This window comes from Parasteatoda tepidariorum, chromosome X2 (assembly GCF_043381705.1).
Source record: "Parasteatoda tepidariorum isolate YZ-2023 chromosome X2, CAS_Ptep_4.0, whole genome shotgun sequence".
NCBI classification, from domain to species: Eukaryota; Metazoa; Arthropoda; class Arachnida; order Araneae; family Theridiidae; genus Parasteatoda; species Parasteatoda tepidariorum.
In genome coordinates this window covers 20,124,685-20,145,539 of record NC_092215.1, presented here as the reverse complement: position 1 = coordinate 20,145,539, position 20,855 = coordinate 20,124,685, and the positions used below count along the sequence as shown (strand labels likewise).

General features: G+C 29.1%; 1 protein-coding gene across 1 annotated transcript in view; it reads left to right on the top strand.

The window, feature by feature from the left end:
- LOC107455864 (uncharacterized) overlaps nucleotides 1-13,146 on the top strand; it is a 39,091-nt gene extending 25,945 nt beyond the window's left edge. The window contains exons 18-21 of the mRNA XM_016073586.4: nucleotides 1,844-1,906; nucleotides 4,557-4,629; nucleotides 10,627-10,680; nucleotides 12,885-13,146. Of these exons, the coding sequence (XP_015929072.1) occupies nucleotides 1,844-1,906; nucleotides 4,557-4,629; nucleotides 10,627-10,680; nucleotides 12,885-13,070 (376 nt within the window). The 3' untranslated portion in view covers nucleotides 13,071-13,146. The remainder of the gene's footprint in view (nucleotides 1-1,843; nucleotides 1,907-4,556; nucleotides 4,630-10,626; nucleotides 10,681-12,884) is intronic.
- The last annotated feature ends 7,709 nt before the right edge of the window (nucleotides 13,147-20,855 follow it).

Below are 20,855 nucleotides of genomic sequence, written 5' to 3'. Positions count from 1 at the left end.
TAATTTTTCATAAGCAACCAGCAAACTGGAAAATTTGTGCAAAAAGATAGTCAAAAATAGGCCAATAAAATATATATATATACAATGTACAAAATATATATGCAATGTACAACAGCAGTGGGCAGCGTAAGAGAGACACAAGACTTAATTTTGAAAAAAGAAAATTAAAATTATGAGGCAATGTTAGGGAGGCAGTATGCAGGAATGCAGAAGGATTTGCATGAGACCACGAAATAATCCTTATAGGGAGAATTGATTGATTATGTCATCATTCATAGCCAATTATTGATCAGTTATGATCTTAAAATTAGTCTTCCTTTTTTGTTGTCAGAAACAAAACACATACACATTCTTCAGTTTGCATTATAAATTACAGCCAGCCTAAAGTGCAGATTTTTTTTACTGAAATATAAATGTATAAGAAAACATGTTTGAAAATGCATTCAATAATAATGGAACATTGAAATATATTAATTTTTTTAGAGGAGAGATAATTTAAAATTGTTTAATTACTTTGAAATCTACTTATTTAAGCCATTATGGCTCATGTCTTACCAGTAATTTGAAACTTACATATTTAATAGTTTTTTACTCACAATAACAAAATTTTATTTGGTTCATCATGTTTTATTTATGTATGGTTCATTATTGTTCTCAAGTAATACCTTTATCTAATGCATACCTATTAAAAGAAATGGTACCTTCCTCAGAATAGATACATAATTTTTCTCAAAAGATCTTTGAGAATATATGACATTTTTGGAATTACTAATATTCTAGAAGTATTTTAGAATAACTTATATAGTAGTGATACTATTATAATATCACTGCTAATTTTTGTTGATTTTTATTTATATATTTATTTACTTTTTGCTTGTTCAAATTCTTGAGAGATAAAATTTTTTTTTTATTTATTTATTTTTTTTAAATATTTATTATACAGGCTTGTATATAAAACAATTTTAAATGAAACTTTTTTTGTTTAACAATTCATTTAAAAGGGTGGAAATTTTTTTAATTACATAGTACATAGTTTATATCAGGTTTTATTCATAATTATTTATCATTCTTCTGAGTTTAATAGATTCTTCTTGAAACATACCACTTTGATTAAAAATTTGATTAATCACTTACAGTAATTAATAAAACTGATAACAATTAATTGCTTTGAATACTAAATTAATCCATGTGTGATTATAACATATTTAAATAATGTTACAATAATTAAAAAAGATTTTAAAAGTATTTATATGTCATTGAGCAAACATAGCTTTATGTTTCACATTATAGCTACAATTATCTATAAAAATTGTTAATTTGCTGAAAAAATAATAAATTCTGTTCATTAGTTTTGAGTTTATGAAACAGTATTTTTTTAAAGTATATTATACAAAATATTTTATTTAGTTTATATTGTGTGATACAGATTAATGACCATGAAATCTGAACGATCTTATAAATCATTCTCACAAAGACAGTCATAATTTAGAAAAAAATAAATAAATAAATAAAACTTAAAGTAAATAATTTTAAATATTATTGTATTCTCTAATAATATTAGGACAAAAAAATCTCTTAATCAATGCAATTGAACAGTTGAAGCTTAAGAATCATTTCTCGCTTCAGCATCGCTCCCTCATTTTATACATTTGTCTAGATGACAGATTTATTTATGCTCAAAAATGGTAAATAGGTGTTATTAATTTTTCAAATCAATAATTTCCCACCAAATAATATTTCCTAATGCAATTCTGAATGTGCTTTATTTTTTATCATTAAAGTATGCTAAATTGTATATGTTATACACCTTTACGAGGTAACTTATTGATTGTCTTCTTTTTAGCTTCTTAATGTCAGTTTTCCATAATGGTCGTTTGAGAACTATGAAAGCTCATTATACAGATAAGTAAGTTGTTTTTCCAGATTTTAAACTTAGTAGTTTCATTTGTGAATTAATTTTAAATGGAAAATTTTTTATTGGTTTTAGACCTCATATTAATACTGGTTACATATAAATATCACAATAATGCTATATGCTTTATTCAAAAGGGTTAATATTTTGTCACAATTATGTAGAATGAAAAAATTTCTGCCTGCCAGTCACTAACTGTTTTTTTTTCTTCTAGAAATTCATTTCAGTACTACGCACACTGTGTAGTGTAATTAATTGCATACCCTGTTTTAAAAAGTCATACACACTAATCATGACACTATTTAATTATTATGTCTTTTGCTAATTGAATGGGGATAAAAAAACATTTTTTCCATATCTTAACAATAGGATTATCTTTGGTTTTCTTTAAAACTATGAATTATAAATGTGCTGTAGCCTAAAGTCAATATCATACCATCATTATAAATTTAGCTATTTGTTAAAGAAGTTAGGATATTAAGAATTATTTAATACTCTATCATAAGAGTGTTAAATAATTATTAGATAAGCTATAAAATAAGTTTTGTTAAATAAAACATATTTAATTTGGGAAATTCTCTTAGTTCAATTTACTGAGTCAAATTGAAATATGAGAATTGAAAACATCTTATTTTCATTCTTATAATTTTCTTTGCAATGGTGGGTGTTTATTTTTTTACACCTGATACAGTTTTATATTATAAACAAAATGTATAAAAATACTTTATTTATTATGTTAGCAAAACATTATGATGGTGATGTTTTAAGAGTTTTCCAGAATACTATTTTCTGAGGAATTCTAATATGATTCTTTGGTCTTTTTTCATAGAAATACAATGTCAATCTTGCTTTTTTTCATAAACCATATTGAACAGTGTAGTTACACAACAGTATGCTATGCAAAGAAGCATTCTTCAGTAAAACTCAAAAGGAAACATAAATTATTAATGATAAAAAAGAATGCATTGTTAAACAACTAACATTAAAAGACATAAAATGAAACTTTGCTAAATCAATGTAATTAATAAGGAATAAATATTACAGTTGAAATATTTAATTTCATTAGTAATGTCATTATGTAGATGTCAATGACCGAGCACTTGCCTTGTTCTTTTTGTATTTTAAAATGAATGAAACATATTTGGTCATTTGTTTCTTTCTTTAGTTTGCTGTTTCAAAATTTTCAATATTCAAGGTCCAGCTATTCCATATTCTGCTATTTGATATAGTGTATTATGTAGTATTGGATGAAAGTTTTATCTTATTATTCGATGTTTAAACATAAGCTTTTATGATGTGTAAAACAAAAAATTGCTACTGTTTTGCAATGATTCAGTAAGAAATATGCTGATAAATGCTAAAATGAATGTAAAACTTCATCTAATATTTATCCCCATTGTCCCTCTTATTAATTTGTTACCCAGAACCCCTTTATCACCTTTCCTATAATAAATGCATCTTACTTCATCTGTCTACTTAAGAAATTTTACTTTAAGATGTTGAAAATTGTTTGGTTTTTCTGAACATTAACTGATTAACAGAAAAATTATTTTGAATTTAAAGTAAGCTTTTTAACATTAGCAATGATAGGAAATTCTAGAAGAATACATTTTGAAAATTAGGACTCTCTATGTACAGCAAAGCTGACATGACTTTAACATTTCTCATTGAAATTATTCATCTATTCTTTCTCAAATTGGTAATTTTATAAAATAATAAATGATTTTCTGTTTAAAGAAGGTACTAACTTCGACTTTTTGTTGTGGTTGGAACACACCACTCTGATTTGACTTTATAGACTATGAACCTACTAACTAAAGGCTCTTATTGTTCAACATTTTGATTTAAAATTTTATTAGTAAATAAAGAATAAAATTTTATGCTTTAAAAGCTGTAATAAAATTGTTTTGAAAGGGTTAGTGACTATTATTTTAAAATAAACCAATGTGATATGAATAACTTAAATGCAAAATCTACTAACTGCTCCATAAATAATATATATATGACACTCAAAACCTAATACTTTCTATAAACCCTCCAGCTATGACAGAATTTTTATAGTTTCACTTTCTATAGATTCCAACGGTTAGTTAAGATAAGCAAAGAGAGTTTTTTCCAGCACTTCATACAAATACGTTAAAAAGAGATCATAAAGACTGATAATTCTGATAAAAATTTTGTTTGTTAAAAATTTCTCTTCTTTAATTTATCATCACTGGAAAAAAAAATTTGCACAAACATCAAATGTTAGAGGGTATGTGTATACTTAAAACTCAGTTTTTTTTCCTTCAGAAAAAGCAGTTAGCATCTGTGCTAATCATATTTATCTGGCATATTCTGCTCGCAAAAACTAAATGTGTTTCTGCATATGCTTTTTTTTTTAATATTGGATTTTAATTTTTAAAAAAATCATGTGTATGAATTCTAAATTTGCTTCATTTCCATAAAAAATTACACTAAATCTGTAAAAAAAAATTTGCTATTAAGATTAAAATGGAGACCAAGTATTATTACCCATTTATTATTAAAAGGCTCCGAAAGTTGTTAATCATGTCTGTTGTAAACAAAAGATTAATTATTTTTCTTATTTATTTAGCATTCTACACTAATTGTGTTTTTAATACTTTTTTCATATATCTTGTAGATCCTCATCTTTAAGAATTATTAGACCACTTGTTTTTGTCCGAGAAAAGGATCTTCGAAGATTTGCAGAACAGGTATATATTACATTTATATAATGAAACCTATAAGTAAGAATATAATATATTGGTATAAATGTGTAGGACTTTGTTCATATATTTGAACTAATTAATATTGTTAATTTTTTCATAGTTTAGTTTTTATAATGTTTAGGATATAGTTTTTGCTTAAAGATTTTATGTTTTCAGCAAAAACTTTTAACCGGCACGGTTAGTTTAATTATCTTGTTTTAAAACTAAACTTACATTTTGTTTAAATATAATTGTAATTCCATATACCGTAATTTATGGAAGAAAGGTCGCGGCGCTTACGAGTTTTAAAATTTTAATTGCGGCGTTTACGATATTTTAAAAAAAAATTTTAAATTTTTCAAAAAAAAATTTTTTTTAATCAAAATCGTTGCGAATTATGGCAAAAGATGGCGCCACTATTGATAACCAAATACCCCTTAAAGAAAGTGGGTTGATCTCGATCTAGTTCCCACCAAACCGCGTGGTTGATAGCTCTTTCACATTTTTTCTCACTTTGTTACAACGTGCTTTATGGAGAAATTAAATTGCGGAAAGTTTTCTTTTTAGTATTTGTTAATATTTATACATCGTTGTTATGGACGCGACTTATAAACTGATATCTTCTTATTTAAATAAAAAGAGGTATATTTCCAAAAAATAAATAAATTAAATTTAAAAAAATATTTATAAAATATAAATATGTAGTACAGTATGGAATCCGAAATTCGGCACTTAATCCGACCAAATTTTTTTTTTTTTTTTTTTTTAAAGAAATTTTAATGATAAGAGGGAAAAAAAATAAATAATATTTCTTTTTATTTGGAATTTTTTTCTCTTGAAGGAAGTAACTATATTTTATCTTTTAAAAATAAAAACATGAAGAGAAAAAATAATAAATCTGTGTCAAACAAAACATCTGTTCCTAAAGCAGTTTAAAATAAACTGAAATTGAAAAGTAAAAACATCTGCATTTCCAATGAACAAAATAAAGAAATGCAAGTTGGGAAAAACTGATGAATCAATCTTGACAGCTCTGCAAGTGCTTTATTGGTTTGTCCCCCCACATTTCCCTCTTCTGTTTGACTATAAATTAGCCGCACCCTTTTGACATTGAAACTTCTTTCTCACTTGGTGTACAAAATGAATTCTATCCCTTTTTGCTGCTTTTTTTTTAAATTCGATTTATTTATCCTTTTATTGCTTATTAACTGTTACTTTTTTTGCTACACTTGTTAACTTGGTTTTTTTTATCGTTATTAGTTGTTTGCTTCTTTTTTGTAGTTATTCATTGTTAGGTTCTTTCCATTAATTGTTACTTTTTTTGTAGTTCCTTGTTAGCTTTTTTTTTTCCGAGGTGAGCATCTTTTGTTAAAACAAAATGTTATGTAAAAGAAACAACGAGAACAATGATCTCGCTCTGAAGAAGAAACGATTATTTCTTTTTCGGATTATTTCATCTTGAATTATTTATCCTTCGGATTATTTCTTCTTGATTATATCATATAGATTATTCAACTGAAACATTTTAATTAATGAAATTTATAAAGATGGGACAGTTTTAAATTCACCCCATCAAAATCTACAATTGAAACTTAGCTAAATTGGTTCTTCTGAAATTAACAGCGTAATTGAATTATCGTAATATACGGGCGCCATATTGGAATTTCCGGATGAGATCCAAAATTCTGCAAATTCCGAAATACGGAATTTCATCGGTCCCGTGAGTGTCGAATTTTGGGTCCTATACTGTAATGTAAAAAAAATCATTTATATTAAAGTAATATAAATATAGTTATTTAAATTTTTTCCTAACGATGGCACCAACAGCCGATTGTAACATGTTGTTCTGAGCAGTTTGTCCAAAATATACAATAGCAGATTACATTATTAATTTTATTATAATTATACATTTATAAATTTTAATTTATATTTTAATTTAAAACATTAGTAGTATTTATAAGGAATTAATGTTACATATTCACTTTTGCCGCTAAATCGTTATTATGGGTGCGGCGTCTACAACATGTGCGGCGTTTACCATGATTTTTTTTCTTTTAAGTCTCATTACGATAGGTGCGGCGTTTCTTCCATAAATTACGGTAATTTTTATTTCAATATTGGTTTTCTGATGCGAGCAAGCTCTAAAACATATTCTATTCTATTTTTATGCATTTAATAAATGAATGTTATTGTCTATGGTGAGAAAGGGATGGCTTGTGCTTCCTTAAATTTCATAGCAAATATTTTCGTCTATCCTGCCTTGCATTGGTGAAAAAATTAATGTATTTCTTATTTTATTCCCAAAAATAATTATTGCATTAAAAAACATTTCCATGTTTAAGTAAAATCTTTATTTTTCTTTAATAAGAAAAAAGACATTCATTCATTTACTCTTAAATATTAAATTATAATATATATATATATATATATATTTAAAAGAAAGAGAAAACAAAAACCCATTTATAACTTAATAAATCAAAATTCTTTTAAGAAGCTAAATCCCTAGTTGATCAATGATATTTTCTTTAAAAAAATGTTTCAAATTATTATTAAATAATTTTTCATGTCATGAAACCTGAATTCACGTACAATGTTTCGTTAAAATTTTTCTTTTTCGTTTTATTTCCTTTTTAAAAAATAAAATAGTTGACTGGTTTATCCGATTGGTTTAAACTGTTGTTCATAGTAATCTTTTTTTTTTAAACCAGACTTGTTTTTTTTTTCTTGGTATAAAAAGAAGCTTTTCTGTTTATTTAATTTTCTGAAAGCTTTTTATTTTAAGTTATTAGCAATTTTATTAAATTGCATTTATCGAAAGCAAACACAAATATGTCATTTTTCAAGGTTTACATATTCAGGGTTGTTGACTTTCTATAGTTATTTAAAAAGTATATTTAAGTGGTAGCTTAGTTTATAATTTAATGTATTATTCTTTGTTTTGTAAATTTTATTAAAAGTTATTTTCTACACTACTGCATGTAAAGATTTTGAAAGTTCATATAAAAAGCTACTTCGTTTGCATTTTTTCTTGGTGAACTTTTCAGAATTATGGCAAAATCAACCAAATTCTGAAAGCTTTTTTTTATTGTCTACTGCTCTATAAAATATTTTGCAAAAGACCTAGTGGTAGACAGCCCTGCATATCATTGTAAATATAAGAACTACCTCTAGAAAATTTCTTCTACTGGTAGCTAAATTTATGTTTTACATCACTACTTGTAAAGGATTCAAAAGTTTATACAGTCAAACCCCGCTATAGTGAATACAGTTTATAGTGAACTCCCGGATATTGTGAACAAAATGTTAGGTCCCTTGCCTTGCTATACACGTATAATGTTATTTTTTGTGGATATAGTGAACCAAAAAAGTGAGGAAGTTGGATATAATGAACTTTTTTCTGTCTTCAATTGATTTTTTTCCTCATTTTTTTTGTAATAATTTTGAAATTTTTACTTTAAAATAAATACATGTACCGATTTTTGAAACAATCTATAGAGGGGAATTTAGTGATAAGCTTCTTTTATCTCACTTTCCCATCCCTAAACAAACCAAGCAGATATTTCCAACCCTCCTGGCAGATAATGCACCTGTAAGGTGTCAGTGGGATCAATATGCATTTCCTGTCAGGATTGCTCATCAACTAAAGATTACTAATTTTTTTTTTTTTTTTTTTTTTTTTTAGTAAGCAAGACGAAGGGTAAAGAAAAATAACACATTTTTCGCTACTAAATAATATTTTTCAGTCATTTATTTAAATAACGTGTAATAAAAAGGAGGAGTTTGGGAACCATTAGTTAAATTGCCTGCGTAACGGATATAGTGAACCAAAATTTCGGTCCCTTGAAGGTTCACTATAGCGGGGTTTGACTGCATTAAAAAAACTTATTTGTTTCCTTTTTTCTCTTGGTAACTTTTTACTATGTTGGCAAAATCAATAAAATTCTGAAAGCTTTGTTTATATTGTCTATCACTCTATAAAATATTTGCTAAAATTGTAGCAGTTGGCAGCCCAGCATATAAAACTGTAAAGCATAACAGCATATAACTGACTGTAAAAATATCTATGTAAAATAAACTAATGCATGCAAATAAGTCATAACATCTTTAAAAAAAATGCTTAAAATAAAATATACTGTGACCAACATCATGTTCTGGTAGTTTGTAAAATTACTTGAATAAAATAATTAATGCAATTAGAATTTTTTCTAACATTATGCACGTAAGACTTAAAAGCATTTATCTGAATAATTTATTTATTTATTTTTTAATTTTGTTTGTTTTTTTTATTTTGTAAGTTAAGTTCGTTAGTTTATAAATAAAGTTTTTGAGTTTTGTTAGTTTATTTTAATTTTTTCTGTTATGAATGTAAACATATTTCTTTTGTATATATACAGTATGTTTTTATCATTATAGTAAAATTTAAAAATTCATTTCAAAATAAAAAAATATGTTATTAGTATTTTATTTTATTTTTATGAGCATTTTATTGAATGTTGAAGAACTTTTGACAATAAGTCTAATGTTATACTTAATGCTTTATTCTGCTAAAATAAATGACTAAAAAAAAAGGATTTTATTCTATATTTATTTTAAAATCAAAAACTAAACAATATTTTCAAGCAGGGCTCGAAAAAACTCAAAACTTTTACCCGTCCCCGAGGACGGCTAGTCCAACAATGTACCCGTCCTCCTTTGAAACTGACCCGTCCCTTTTAAATAAATAAAAATATAATTTTCTCTTATTTATTACAAGCATTTATATAAATTGCGCAATGAATTAGTAGTTACTAGGATTACAAATACTAGGATTGCATTATACAGTAATAAAAGGAATACTAGGTTACTAATAGGAACCCAGTATTTCTTTTATAAAATAATTTATTTCTTTTATGAAATAATTTAAATGGCAAATGTCAAGTTATCTGGAATGTCAATTTATCCAAGGGTACTGCGTTTTTTAAATGAATCAAATATGACGTTTGCCAGTTCCACAATCAAGCTAATGATTTACAGAGGTTACTGCACAAAGCTCTGAAAAGGGTTTTCCATTTAGGTAGATGTTCATAATTGCGTTTAACGCTTCTTGTTTAAGATCAGTAGGTAATGTTTTTTTTTTTTGTAAATTCATTGCTGAAAAGTCCCTTTCAACCGCTGCAGTACGAGAGACAAAGAAAACATCAATTTCAACATGCTCAGTATGTTGATATATTTCTAGATTAGAGGGTCATTTTAGGAGTGAGGCGCTAGACTCTTGAGAGATAACAAAAATTGAAAATGTATCACCAACATTAACGGGAAAATGGCCGTCCGCACAGACGTCAGATTCGAGAAATTCGTTGTCCGCAGGGAATTTTTGACCGCCAAGGACGGGCGGACGGGTGGTTTTTTGAGCCCCGTTTTCAAGTACTAAATATAGTTTTACTATTTTTTATGTAGTTCATGCAGCATGTTCCTTTTATTTTTGAATAAAAAAAATATTTTGAATTGATTCAAAAGATAAAAAAAAGCAAGAATAAATTATTTTATGAAAATTAATTGATACTGACGCTATTATACAGGGCTAATTTATGACATAAATGTAAATAATACTTAAGTGTGATAATTTCATTTTTACTATTAAGCAAGAAATTCACTACTTTAAATGCATTGCAAAAATATCATTTAGATATTAACTTTTAATCTGTATATTAATTAGACTTGTAGTGTATTAAACATATCGAAAATCTTCAGTAATTATTCTTTTTAATCATGTTAGAATAATTATGGAAAAATTGTGACTATTTTTTAATTATAAAACGTTTGCATGGAATTCTTTTTAATGGTTTATATTTAATTTTGGTCTTAAAATATTTTTTCGCCTTTTGTTTGCAATAGACAGAAAAATCAGGTTTATTCTGGAAAAACATGCTTTTTTTTTGTTTGTTTCATCCTATTTTTTTCTAACCCTGAAATAAATGCATTGACCCAATTTCTTAATTCTTTTATTTCCTTTTTAACTTGCAGAAAAAATTGCCTGTGATACCAGAAAATTGTCCAGCCTGCTTTGAAGCTCCAAAAGTAAGTATAAGCTAACAATGTTGAAACAGTGTTAGAATATTTCAAATTGTTTTATGTTATTAAAATTTAGAACATTACTAAATAATATTCCTTTCATAAAAAAATTCCTTTTATAAAAAAATTCCTACATTTAAATTACAATTCAGTTAATATTTAATTTGCTGTCTCAGAATTTTTTTTAATTAAACTTTGTTTTGTACCTTTTGTTTTTATTTTTTCTATTATAATAAAAACACAAATTTTACTTTATATACATATGTATGTATAAAGAACAAATTCTTGAATTATCTGTTATAAATTTCTTATAAGTTATATTATTAGCTGTAATATGTTTTTAGAAACAAATAATTATCTTCATATTTACTTAGTTTCAAATTTTTAATCGAATTAGAAATAGTTAATTGCATACCACCAAATCTCCGGAAGAACAAAATTATGATGATGTGCTTATTGATCATCCTCAGATATGTTTCCCAGACCATTGCAAAAAGCCCATTATGCAGCTTTAGTGCACCATAAATAAAGTATCCTGCCCCCAAATGATAAATAGACTAAATTTATTTCAAAAGGATTTTGCTGTTTAAAGAGTAACTGATAAAAAGAATCATTCTATAAATATCATACTTTACAGCTGTTACAGTTTACATTAAGTTTTCTTGTACTCTAAAAAATATACTATTTTATACCTTTGGATGTCTAATGAGAGAGGTCTATTGTTGAAAGTTTATTCTATTGCTTAACATTCTATTGGTTTATTAAATTCGATTAACATTTTATAATCATTTTATTTGAACAAAATAGTTTATTATTTAAAAATATTTCTGTGTGGTTGACAACTGTCAAAAATTCTTCAAATGCACAACTTTCAAGTTACCTACAAAAAGTGATGTTTGAATTTTTTCCAGATTAGTTTCTAATAAACAATTTATATCAGCTTCCCAGAGTTTTCCCAAATCAAGAGATTTAGTTGAATAAAATTTCTAAATTATGGAATTTTCTAACAACCATTTAAATCATCCTATTGGAATTCAAACTATTTTCTTTTTGAATAATACTTAGCGTTCTTTAAACATTTTGCTATGCAATCTTAGAAAATATCTAGGTCATGAAAAATATAGGTTTGTGATGCAAGTTTTTGCAAAATTAATTTTTAAAATAATTTCGCATTCTACTGCCATTTACTAAAAATGAATACCCAAATTAAAAGTGTATGACATCATTTTACAACAAAATTATTTAAAAAAATCAAACAAATATGAAGATCAAATGTTTTTGTTTTTATATTTTAAAATTTTTTTAAGTTTTAAACTAGGAGAGGGGAAATTTCTCATCAAAATTCATTAGGGATCCTGCTCTGTACTATGCGCATGATAATAATACATGGTGCGTAATGTTTTTAAAAAGTGCTTAAAGGTGCTTATTTTCATTATTTAAATGCTCTTAAAGGTGCTTTTTTCATTGGGTGTTTTTAAGAAGTGCTTAATTTTTCCTTTTCAAAAATGATTTTTTTCTTGTTACCGTGTCGATTTTCCCCACTTATTATGCAAGAGCGTGCTTTTCATATTGTTCTTTTCAACGTTTTCATAATTCACTTTGGCGTACCATCGGACCATAGCGTATGAAAGCGCCAATCATTTTACACCTTTGATGAAATACTTGCGAGTCCGTATGTGCGTCTGCTGAGCTGGATTCGGTGAGATTATTGCCTTCTTATATGCAATTCTGCTGCATTTTGCAAGATACTCTCAATTTCAGACTTCATTTTCCACCCTCTGATATCGAACCAAAAAATCTCTTCATCATTTTATAATGACTAATATAATCAAGAAACAAGTTCTTTGTCAGAAGCTAGTTATTTTCTCATGATCATTTAAAGTCTTTAAACCTTATTTTGCATTATTTTAATGTATATAGTGCTTAAAAATGTTTTTCAAGTGCTTAAAAGGTGCTTATTTTTTGTTGAAAGATTTGGCTACGCACCCTGTAATATAATGAATATTAATTTATTAGTTATTTTAAACTTAATATATGCTAGTTCTTAATAATAATAATTTATATCAAATTATTTTTAAAATTGAATAATAAATAATATATAGAATTCAAATAGGAATTATAATAAATTAATAACTAAATAATTTGTATATTTAAGTAATTATAATATTAAAATTTTTGTAATTTTTTCCTGTAATTTTATATAACTTTAGGAGCGTCATCGAGTGAAACAACTTTTAGCAACTCAAGAAGTGCAGTTTCCGAATTTGTATCGCAGCTTAAAGACTGCCATGTATCCATTAATGGCCATTAATGTTACTGGAGTTGAAGACAAGTTACTAGGCAAAGAATCTTTGTTAAAATTTGAAAATACTTTTTCTGATGAAGTTGATGATTAAATCATTTGTTTTACCTTCATTTGCTATCATTTTTATATATCAGATTGTATAAAATAAAATATTTTAAATAATTTAATGTTATATGTTTCAATTGATTTAGATATAGGATGTTCATAATGACCTTGAAATTTTTTTTATATATGTATGGGAAAACATGGTTTGGATAGTTGATCCATTTTTCATCTTTGTCTCGTTTAAAAATAAATGTAGTTTAAGTTTTCTCAGCAATACAAATTGCATACTTCTCACTATTTAAGATTTCTTGAAAATTATTTTGCAGAACTTTTTTATAATATTCTTTTAAAAAAAACTCAAACAGTTAGACAACATATTATTCTGTGGCTGATGTATCTTGATCTACCTCATGGGGTCACTCTTGGACCACATAACAAAAATATATTCTGTAACAGTATTAAAAGATAAATGTTATCCAAAACAGTTATTACATTATGTTTAGTATTTAAAGTGAAAAATGCATTTTTAAAGAATAATAAAACAAGTCTTTAATTGTTATGGAAAAAGGAAACAAACAAACAAAAAATAATCAATGTTACTGCTCATATTTATTTATTGATTTTATCAAAAACAAAATTTTGGTAAGTATGCTAATTGATTTTGCATAAAGAAACATGACACAATGGTTTAAACAAATTTTAAGTTTTCAAAGGACATGACAAATAATAGCTAATTATTATTATGGCTAATAATAGCATGACAAATAATAATAATAGAAAAGCATATTTCCTGAATATTTAGAAAAAAATTAGAATTATATCATTTTCATGTATTATTATGTATGAACAATTGTTGAATATAAAACATATTTATAAGTATTGCATCACATAGATTTAATTCACTATAGAACATTAAGATGTTGATGCTTGATAAAAATTAAATTTTTTTAAAGTACACAGCAAATTTCTTGTCTAATTTTTATGAGTGAAGGTACAAGTTATTTTGTTTAAAACATCTTTTTTGCCCAGTTAACTATATTATAAATTTTGTTCCAGTTTTACAAGAGGTAAAAAGCATTATTTCAGACAAATTGTGTTATTTAATGTGATCAACTCTAGTTTAGAGTAATTTTAAATAAAATTAATTACATGCATATTTGCAGACAAGGGGAATTTGAAGTAATTTTTTTAATTATTTCTTATACATTATCTACGTTTAACCTGATGGCAAGGGGACTGTAATCCATGATCCATCTGCCACTGATCATATTTTCATCATCTCCTACATCAGAAAGCCTCTATACCAGGGGTGGGAAACTCGCGTCACGGGATGAACATTTTTTACTATTAATCGTAACTACCACATTGATTTACGTTGTAAATTATTGATATTTGAAAATAAATATATATTTTTTATTTTGTATTATTTTCCAGAGGTGGGAAAAACTGCTACTTTTTTGTCACTGTCACTTCTGCTACTGTGATTCAAGAGTAACAGTGACAAATAGCAGTGACTGCGATTACATACATATAAAATTAATCGTTATGAGTTATTAAATTTTGTATAAATAAATAAATTAACTATTTTTAATAAATAATCAAAATAATTAGTTTTCAATAATGTAAATCGATATCATCAATATTTTATGTAATCGATTAAAACAAGTAATTGTTCTACTTAGTAGTCCATTTTATTCGAAGTGTCGGGATGGTAGTTATCGACAATGTCAACCTTCACGGATGAAAGGAGATCAAGAATAACACGTAATAGAATTTCGCAATGCTTCAGATCTAGCAATCTTTCAAACTCTGAAAATTATATTGCTATTCTAGATCACTTTCCGGTTTCCAAACGCCCAAGATTAGAAATTTCTCTGTTTTGTTCTTATTTTTGGAAATGGCTCCATCCTACTTATCGCCAACCACCATGTCTGTGGCTGTTCTGAGAGACAGACAGTATCTATTTTTCTTTCTCGATCCCTCAGCCTTTCCCTGTATGTTGTGGAGCTGGAAATAGTTTCACACGTACGAAAACTATCAGTATATAACTACAGATATGTACAAATACCGTCGCCAATTTCTATTAGCTACTGTTAAAATTCAATTACTGTATTACTTATTCTAACATACACTAATACACGCTTTCTTGATATTGATACATGCTATTTGATATTCATTTTTGTCCTTCATGTCAAATTGTAAGAGAAAAATTATATCAACAGAACAGACAATTTAATGTTAAATTATTTTACTTCTGTGAAAGATAATATCGTGTGTTAAATGTACAGTGCAATTTTTACTACTTTGGTTGTTGTTGTTCATTTACGTCGCACTAGAGCTGCACAATGGGCTATGGGCGTCGGTCTGGGAAACACCCCTGAGGATGATCCGAAGACATGCCATCACAATTTTGATCCTCTGCAGAGGGGATGGCACCCCCGCTTCAGTAGCCCGACGACCTGCACGCGAAGTCGAGCACTCTACGGTAGTACAGTTTAACGAGGACCGATACCGCACACCCTCGGTCCCTACGCAGACTGATCCAGGTGATCACCCACCCGCACACTGACCGCTGCCAGTGATGCTTGACTTCGGTGGTCTGCTGGGAACCGTGTCTTAACGATCAGTCCACTGCGGGACTTTACTACTTTGGAAAGAAAGCGAATACAAAAAAATACTATTTAACTCACAAAGGACATAAATATTTCAGTTTATAGATGAATATCGGCAAAAAAATTTTCTTGAAAAATAGTTCTTTTTTATTACTTCTATTTGAATCAGTATCTAAATAGATGTACTTGATTATTTAAAAAAAATATTGAAGATTAATGTTACTATAAGTTATTAGCTATACGTGAATCTAAACATATTTTATATGATAAATTTTTAATTAATAGGTCACTTAATATTTTCTTGCGTCAATTCTCTACGATGCAATAAAGTCATAAAACTATAAAAAAAAATATTTTAATTTCACAAAAGTAACATTTATAAATATATCAACCATTACAGCAGTTCTTTATCATTATCTAATTAACACGTATCTTCTAATGGTAAAACGCAATGGGTATATGTATATTTCTGTGATTAAGTATCTACCACCTTAAATTAAAAAATATATATACTTTATATATTTTCTGGATTAGTATTTTTCTCCTAGAATAGGATTTATTGCACATTCTCGAAGTATTTGCTAATCATTTCCAATGGTGGTAGATACAATAAAATATATATATATACACTGGTTATCATAAATTAAGGAAAATTCACAAAAATCGCGATAACTCAAGAAATTACACATGGAATTTTATGAAACTTACCCACAATATACAACACATAGTAAGGTATTAAACAACATAAAAAGAAATTATCAGACATTAATAGTAGTATAGAAATTAGCACATGTATAAAATAAACAAATTGGAAGTATCGGTTTGCAATAGAAAAAGTACCTTTAATATGGAATATGATTGCCTCTAGAAGCAATACAGCACAAACAGCGATGTGTGATGCTTTCAATTATGCGGTCTATCAGTTCAATAGGAAGTGAGAGCCATTGCTCTTGTAAAGCAGTTGCAAGCGTGGCAAGGGTCTGAGGGGGCGGATTGATGGCAGATACACGCCTCCCTAGAGCATCCCAAACGTGCTCGATAGGATTCAAGTCCGGGGATCGAGCTGGCCACTCCATGCGAGTAATTGTTTCCTGTTGAAGATAATCATCAACAATGCGAGCTCTGTGTGGTCTTGCATTATCGTCCTGTAACAGGAAGCAATCACCAATTGCCCCGGCATATGGGCGCACATAAGCATCAAGGATGTTGTCTCGATAAACCTGAGCATTCACGGTTCCCCTTGGAAAGACATGGAGGTATGTGCGCCCTCCTAAGGATATGCCTCCCCAAACACAGACACTGCCTCTTCCGTATGCATCTCTTTCACGGATGTTTGATGGATGATAACGGGTCCCAGGTTCTCTCCATATCAAATAACGTCTACTGTCACTTTCTAGACTAAACCTGGACTCATCCGTAAAGAGAACAGGCCTCCATTGATCTGACGTCCAGTGGACATGTTGTCGGGCCCACTGCAAACGGTCTCTCCTATGGCGTGATGTGAGCGGCACGCAAATGGCTGGTCGTCTCGCATACAGACCACCTTCGTGGAGCCTTCTGCGCACAGTTGACGTTGACACCAACCTTCCGGTGGCTGCAGCAAGAGAGGATCTAAGATGTGTCGGAGTAGCGGTTCTATTCCTGCGTGCACTTAATGTCAAATATCGGTCATCGGCACTGGTCGTAACAGTTGGCCGTCCTTGACTGAACCTCCTAGATGCCGAATCTGTGGTTTGAAATTGCCTCCAAAGTCTATGAACCACAGATGGACTCACATTTAGCCATCTGGCCACTTCTGATTGACTCTGCCCTGCCTCTAGTCTCCCGATGGCTCTCCATCGTAGTTCTTCAGGCAAATGATGCCTAGAGGTCATTATTACGAATTGGCTATCTCAGATTTTCAATGTCGCAATCACAGTAAAATTTGTGTGCTTTCTCTCAAACTTGGACTTTTATGCTCCAGGCAGATGACGTAAGCCGAGTGCAGCGCCACTAATTTGCATATTGCAATTTTACTCAGCTACTCTTAGTGGACAACATATGCAAATTTTGCACGGTTTGGCTTACTTTTGAAAGAGTTATCGCTATTTTTGTGATTTTTCCTTAATTTATGATAACCAGTGTATATATATTCATATTTGAAACTTTTAAAGTCTGGTTGCTTGATATACATCATGCTAGAAGTGGGAAAAACTGCTACTTCTCTTTCACTGTTACTTCTGCTACTGTGATTCAAGAGTGACATTGACAAATAGCAGTTTTGAACGATACATCGTGCCCCTATCGATATAAAATTAATCAATATTTTCTATCAATCAATCAATTAATCGCTATAATTTTTTAAAATTTTGAATAAATTATTAGAATAAATATTTTTAATAAATAATCGACATGATTAGTTTTCAGTAAAGTTAATCGATATCATCAATATTTTATGTAATCGATTAAAACAAATAATTGTTATACTTAGTAGTCCATTTTATTCGAAGTGTCGGGATATTTGTTATCGACAATGTCAACCTTCATCGATGAAAATGTGACTGTCCAAGGAAATCAAACTGTTAAAAACAACATTTTCACTGTGAGTTTTGGAGCGGTGACAGTAGCAGTGAAATTTATCACAGTGAAGTAGCAGTGAAATTTGTCACAGTGAAAATAGCTGTGATATTTGTCACATTGACAGTAGCAGTGAAATTCGTCTCGGTAAAAGTAGCAGTGAAATTATTCACAGTTTCAGTAGTAGTAATACTTTCACCGTGACAACTTTTTGATTGGAGCAGGTTGTCACAGTGACTGGAGCAGTCACTGTGACATGTCACTGCTCCGTTACGTTTGACCCATGTCTATTATTTTCAGACTGCAAGTAATATATGCAAGAAAAATGTGCTTAATTTAATCTCTTTTAAAGGATTTTTTCTTTTTATTTAGTCACCACTTTTTTGAGTTTTAGTCACCTGTGGCATCCTTCAGTTAGATACTGTTATTTCAGAAACTACATTTCCTAATTGTACAGTGAACCAAAAAAGACAAAGAATTAAATACGGACCACCCTGAATAACGTTTGATATAATGATGGGATTTTCACATTCTAGGACTCCATCTTAGTGGTTCAAGGGTATGAGCTCAATTATGCTAATTAATTAGTGCTGACGATATTTTAATTACGAAATAGGGCACTAAAACGTACTTTCTCTGAGTAAACACACATTTTTTTTTTGTTGACGGATTTGGATTTATCCGCGAACTGGGAAACTCCTTATAGTTTGATCAGGAGAGCGGTCCAAAAGTTTGACCACTTAATGTTAGCTTTACCTTTTGCGTATATCAACATATTTCGAAAACTTTTTAAGCGAATTGAAACATTTTTGCCCTCAATTATAAAATATATCTCTTCCCTGGGACCTATACTTTGGCTGGTTTTAATTGATGATATTTTTAATTGTATTTCTACTATGGATTTTACGAAATTTAAAGATTTTAATTGCAATGATGTTTCTTTAATTGATTTTGCAAATGATGTACTTCTTTTAATAAGTGGTCCAATCTTATATCATTTTGACCAACTGGTAACCCATATTTTTTCCTGCATGTCAGACTGGGCCGAGAAGAACAAACTTAACTTCAGCAGTGATAAAACCCAACTAATAACCTTTCCTAAGAACAATAAAAAATTGGAAGGCTACCATGCATAAAATTTAGACCTACAGATACTTGTAATATTAAAAATGTAAAAACGATGAAGTATTTAGGCGTCTTACTCGACCCAGGTCTGACATGGATACCACATTTAAATGAATTAAAAGATAAACTCACTAACTCTAATCAGGCTATTAAAAGGGTTGCCAGGGTGAAATGGGGCCTCAGACCGCAACTACTTAAACGAATCTATCTCCAGGCAAGTGAAAGGATAATAATGCATGCCGCCAGTGTCTGGTATAGGAACAACACCAAAATAAACGAAAAACTAAAAAGCCTTCAAAGAATCTCTCTTCTGACTATTACTAAAGCTTATTCTACTGTTAGCACGGAGGCTATCCAGATACTGGCGGGAGTCGTTCCTATTCAACTTAAGATAATTGAAGACATTTACATTAAAAGAGTCAAATGAGGCTTTGATTGGAGGCTATAAATTACGCCTTCCCAACTAACTTTGACCATACAATGAACTTCGATAAACCAACCCGGAACACCCTTCAAAATATCGATCCTTGCCTTGGGGATATGATTGCCCAAAAGATCAGGGCACGGAGATCTATACGGATGGCTCTAGAATGGAGACAGAACAACCTAATCACTATAAGACAGCCTTTGCAATGATTATTAAGCAGAATGGTATCACAATACATAAGTTCTCCACCAGAGTCACAGACAACACAAATATCTTTTTAGCAGAACTCAATGCAATTAAAACAGCTCTAGCATTTATCAACCAGCAACGTATCGAATATGTAACAATCTATACTGATTCCATGTCCTCCTTACAGGCCCTGGCTGACTCTGAACCCAGTTCAAAAATTATTGAAGAAACAAAACAACTATGGCACAACAACATTAAATTGAACTGGGTCAAAGCACATGTGGGGATCCAGGGCAATGAGGAGGCAGCCAAAAACGCCATTTGTTCTAGCACAATAGATCTCCAGGCACTGAGGACTCCCAAACAGGTTAAAACAAACATTAGAAATCTCTTAACTTCAATATGGAAGAATCAATGGGAGAGCAGTAATAAGGGCCGTCAGACATTTAAATTTATTAAGACCCCGTCAGTTAAATGATTACAAGCAAATTTTTATCTGAACCAATATTTGACGGGGCACGGAGTGTTCGGGGTCAACCAAAAAAAAGTATTTTAATAAAAGTGATACCTGTAATAACTGTGAAGACATTCAAACCATTGAGCACCTACTCTTTCACTGCGACAGATTCCGGACAATCAGACAAAACCACTTCCTCGGGAGAAATGAACAACAAATTTTCACGAGTAATACTTGCAAATCCATTATTAAAGAGATCATTAAAATTACTCTCGAGGAGATGCTGGCCCAAATTAACAACCAATTGCTCTCCCCAATAAATATAGTTGAATACTCCTTGGACCACTTTATTTAATAATTTTACTCGTAGTATTTTAAATTTCAAACTTTTAGCATATCATATTTTAAATTTTAGACCGTGTATTTGCATTTTTATGCTTTAAACATCGCTTTCCATTTTACTCA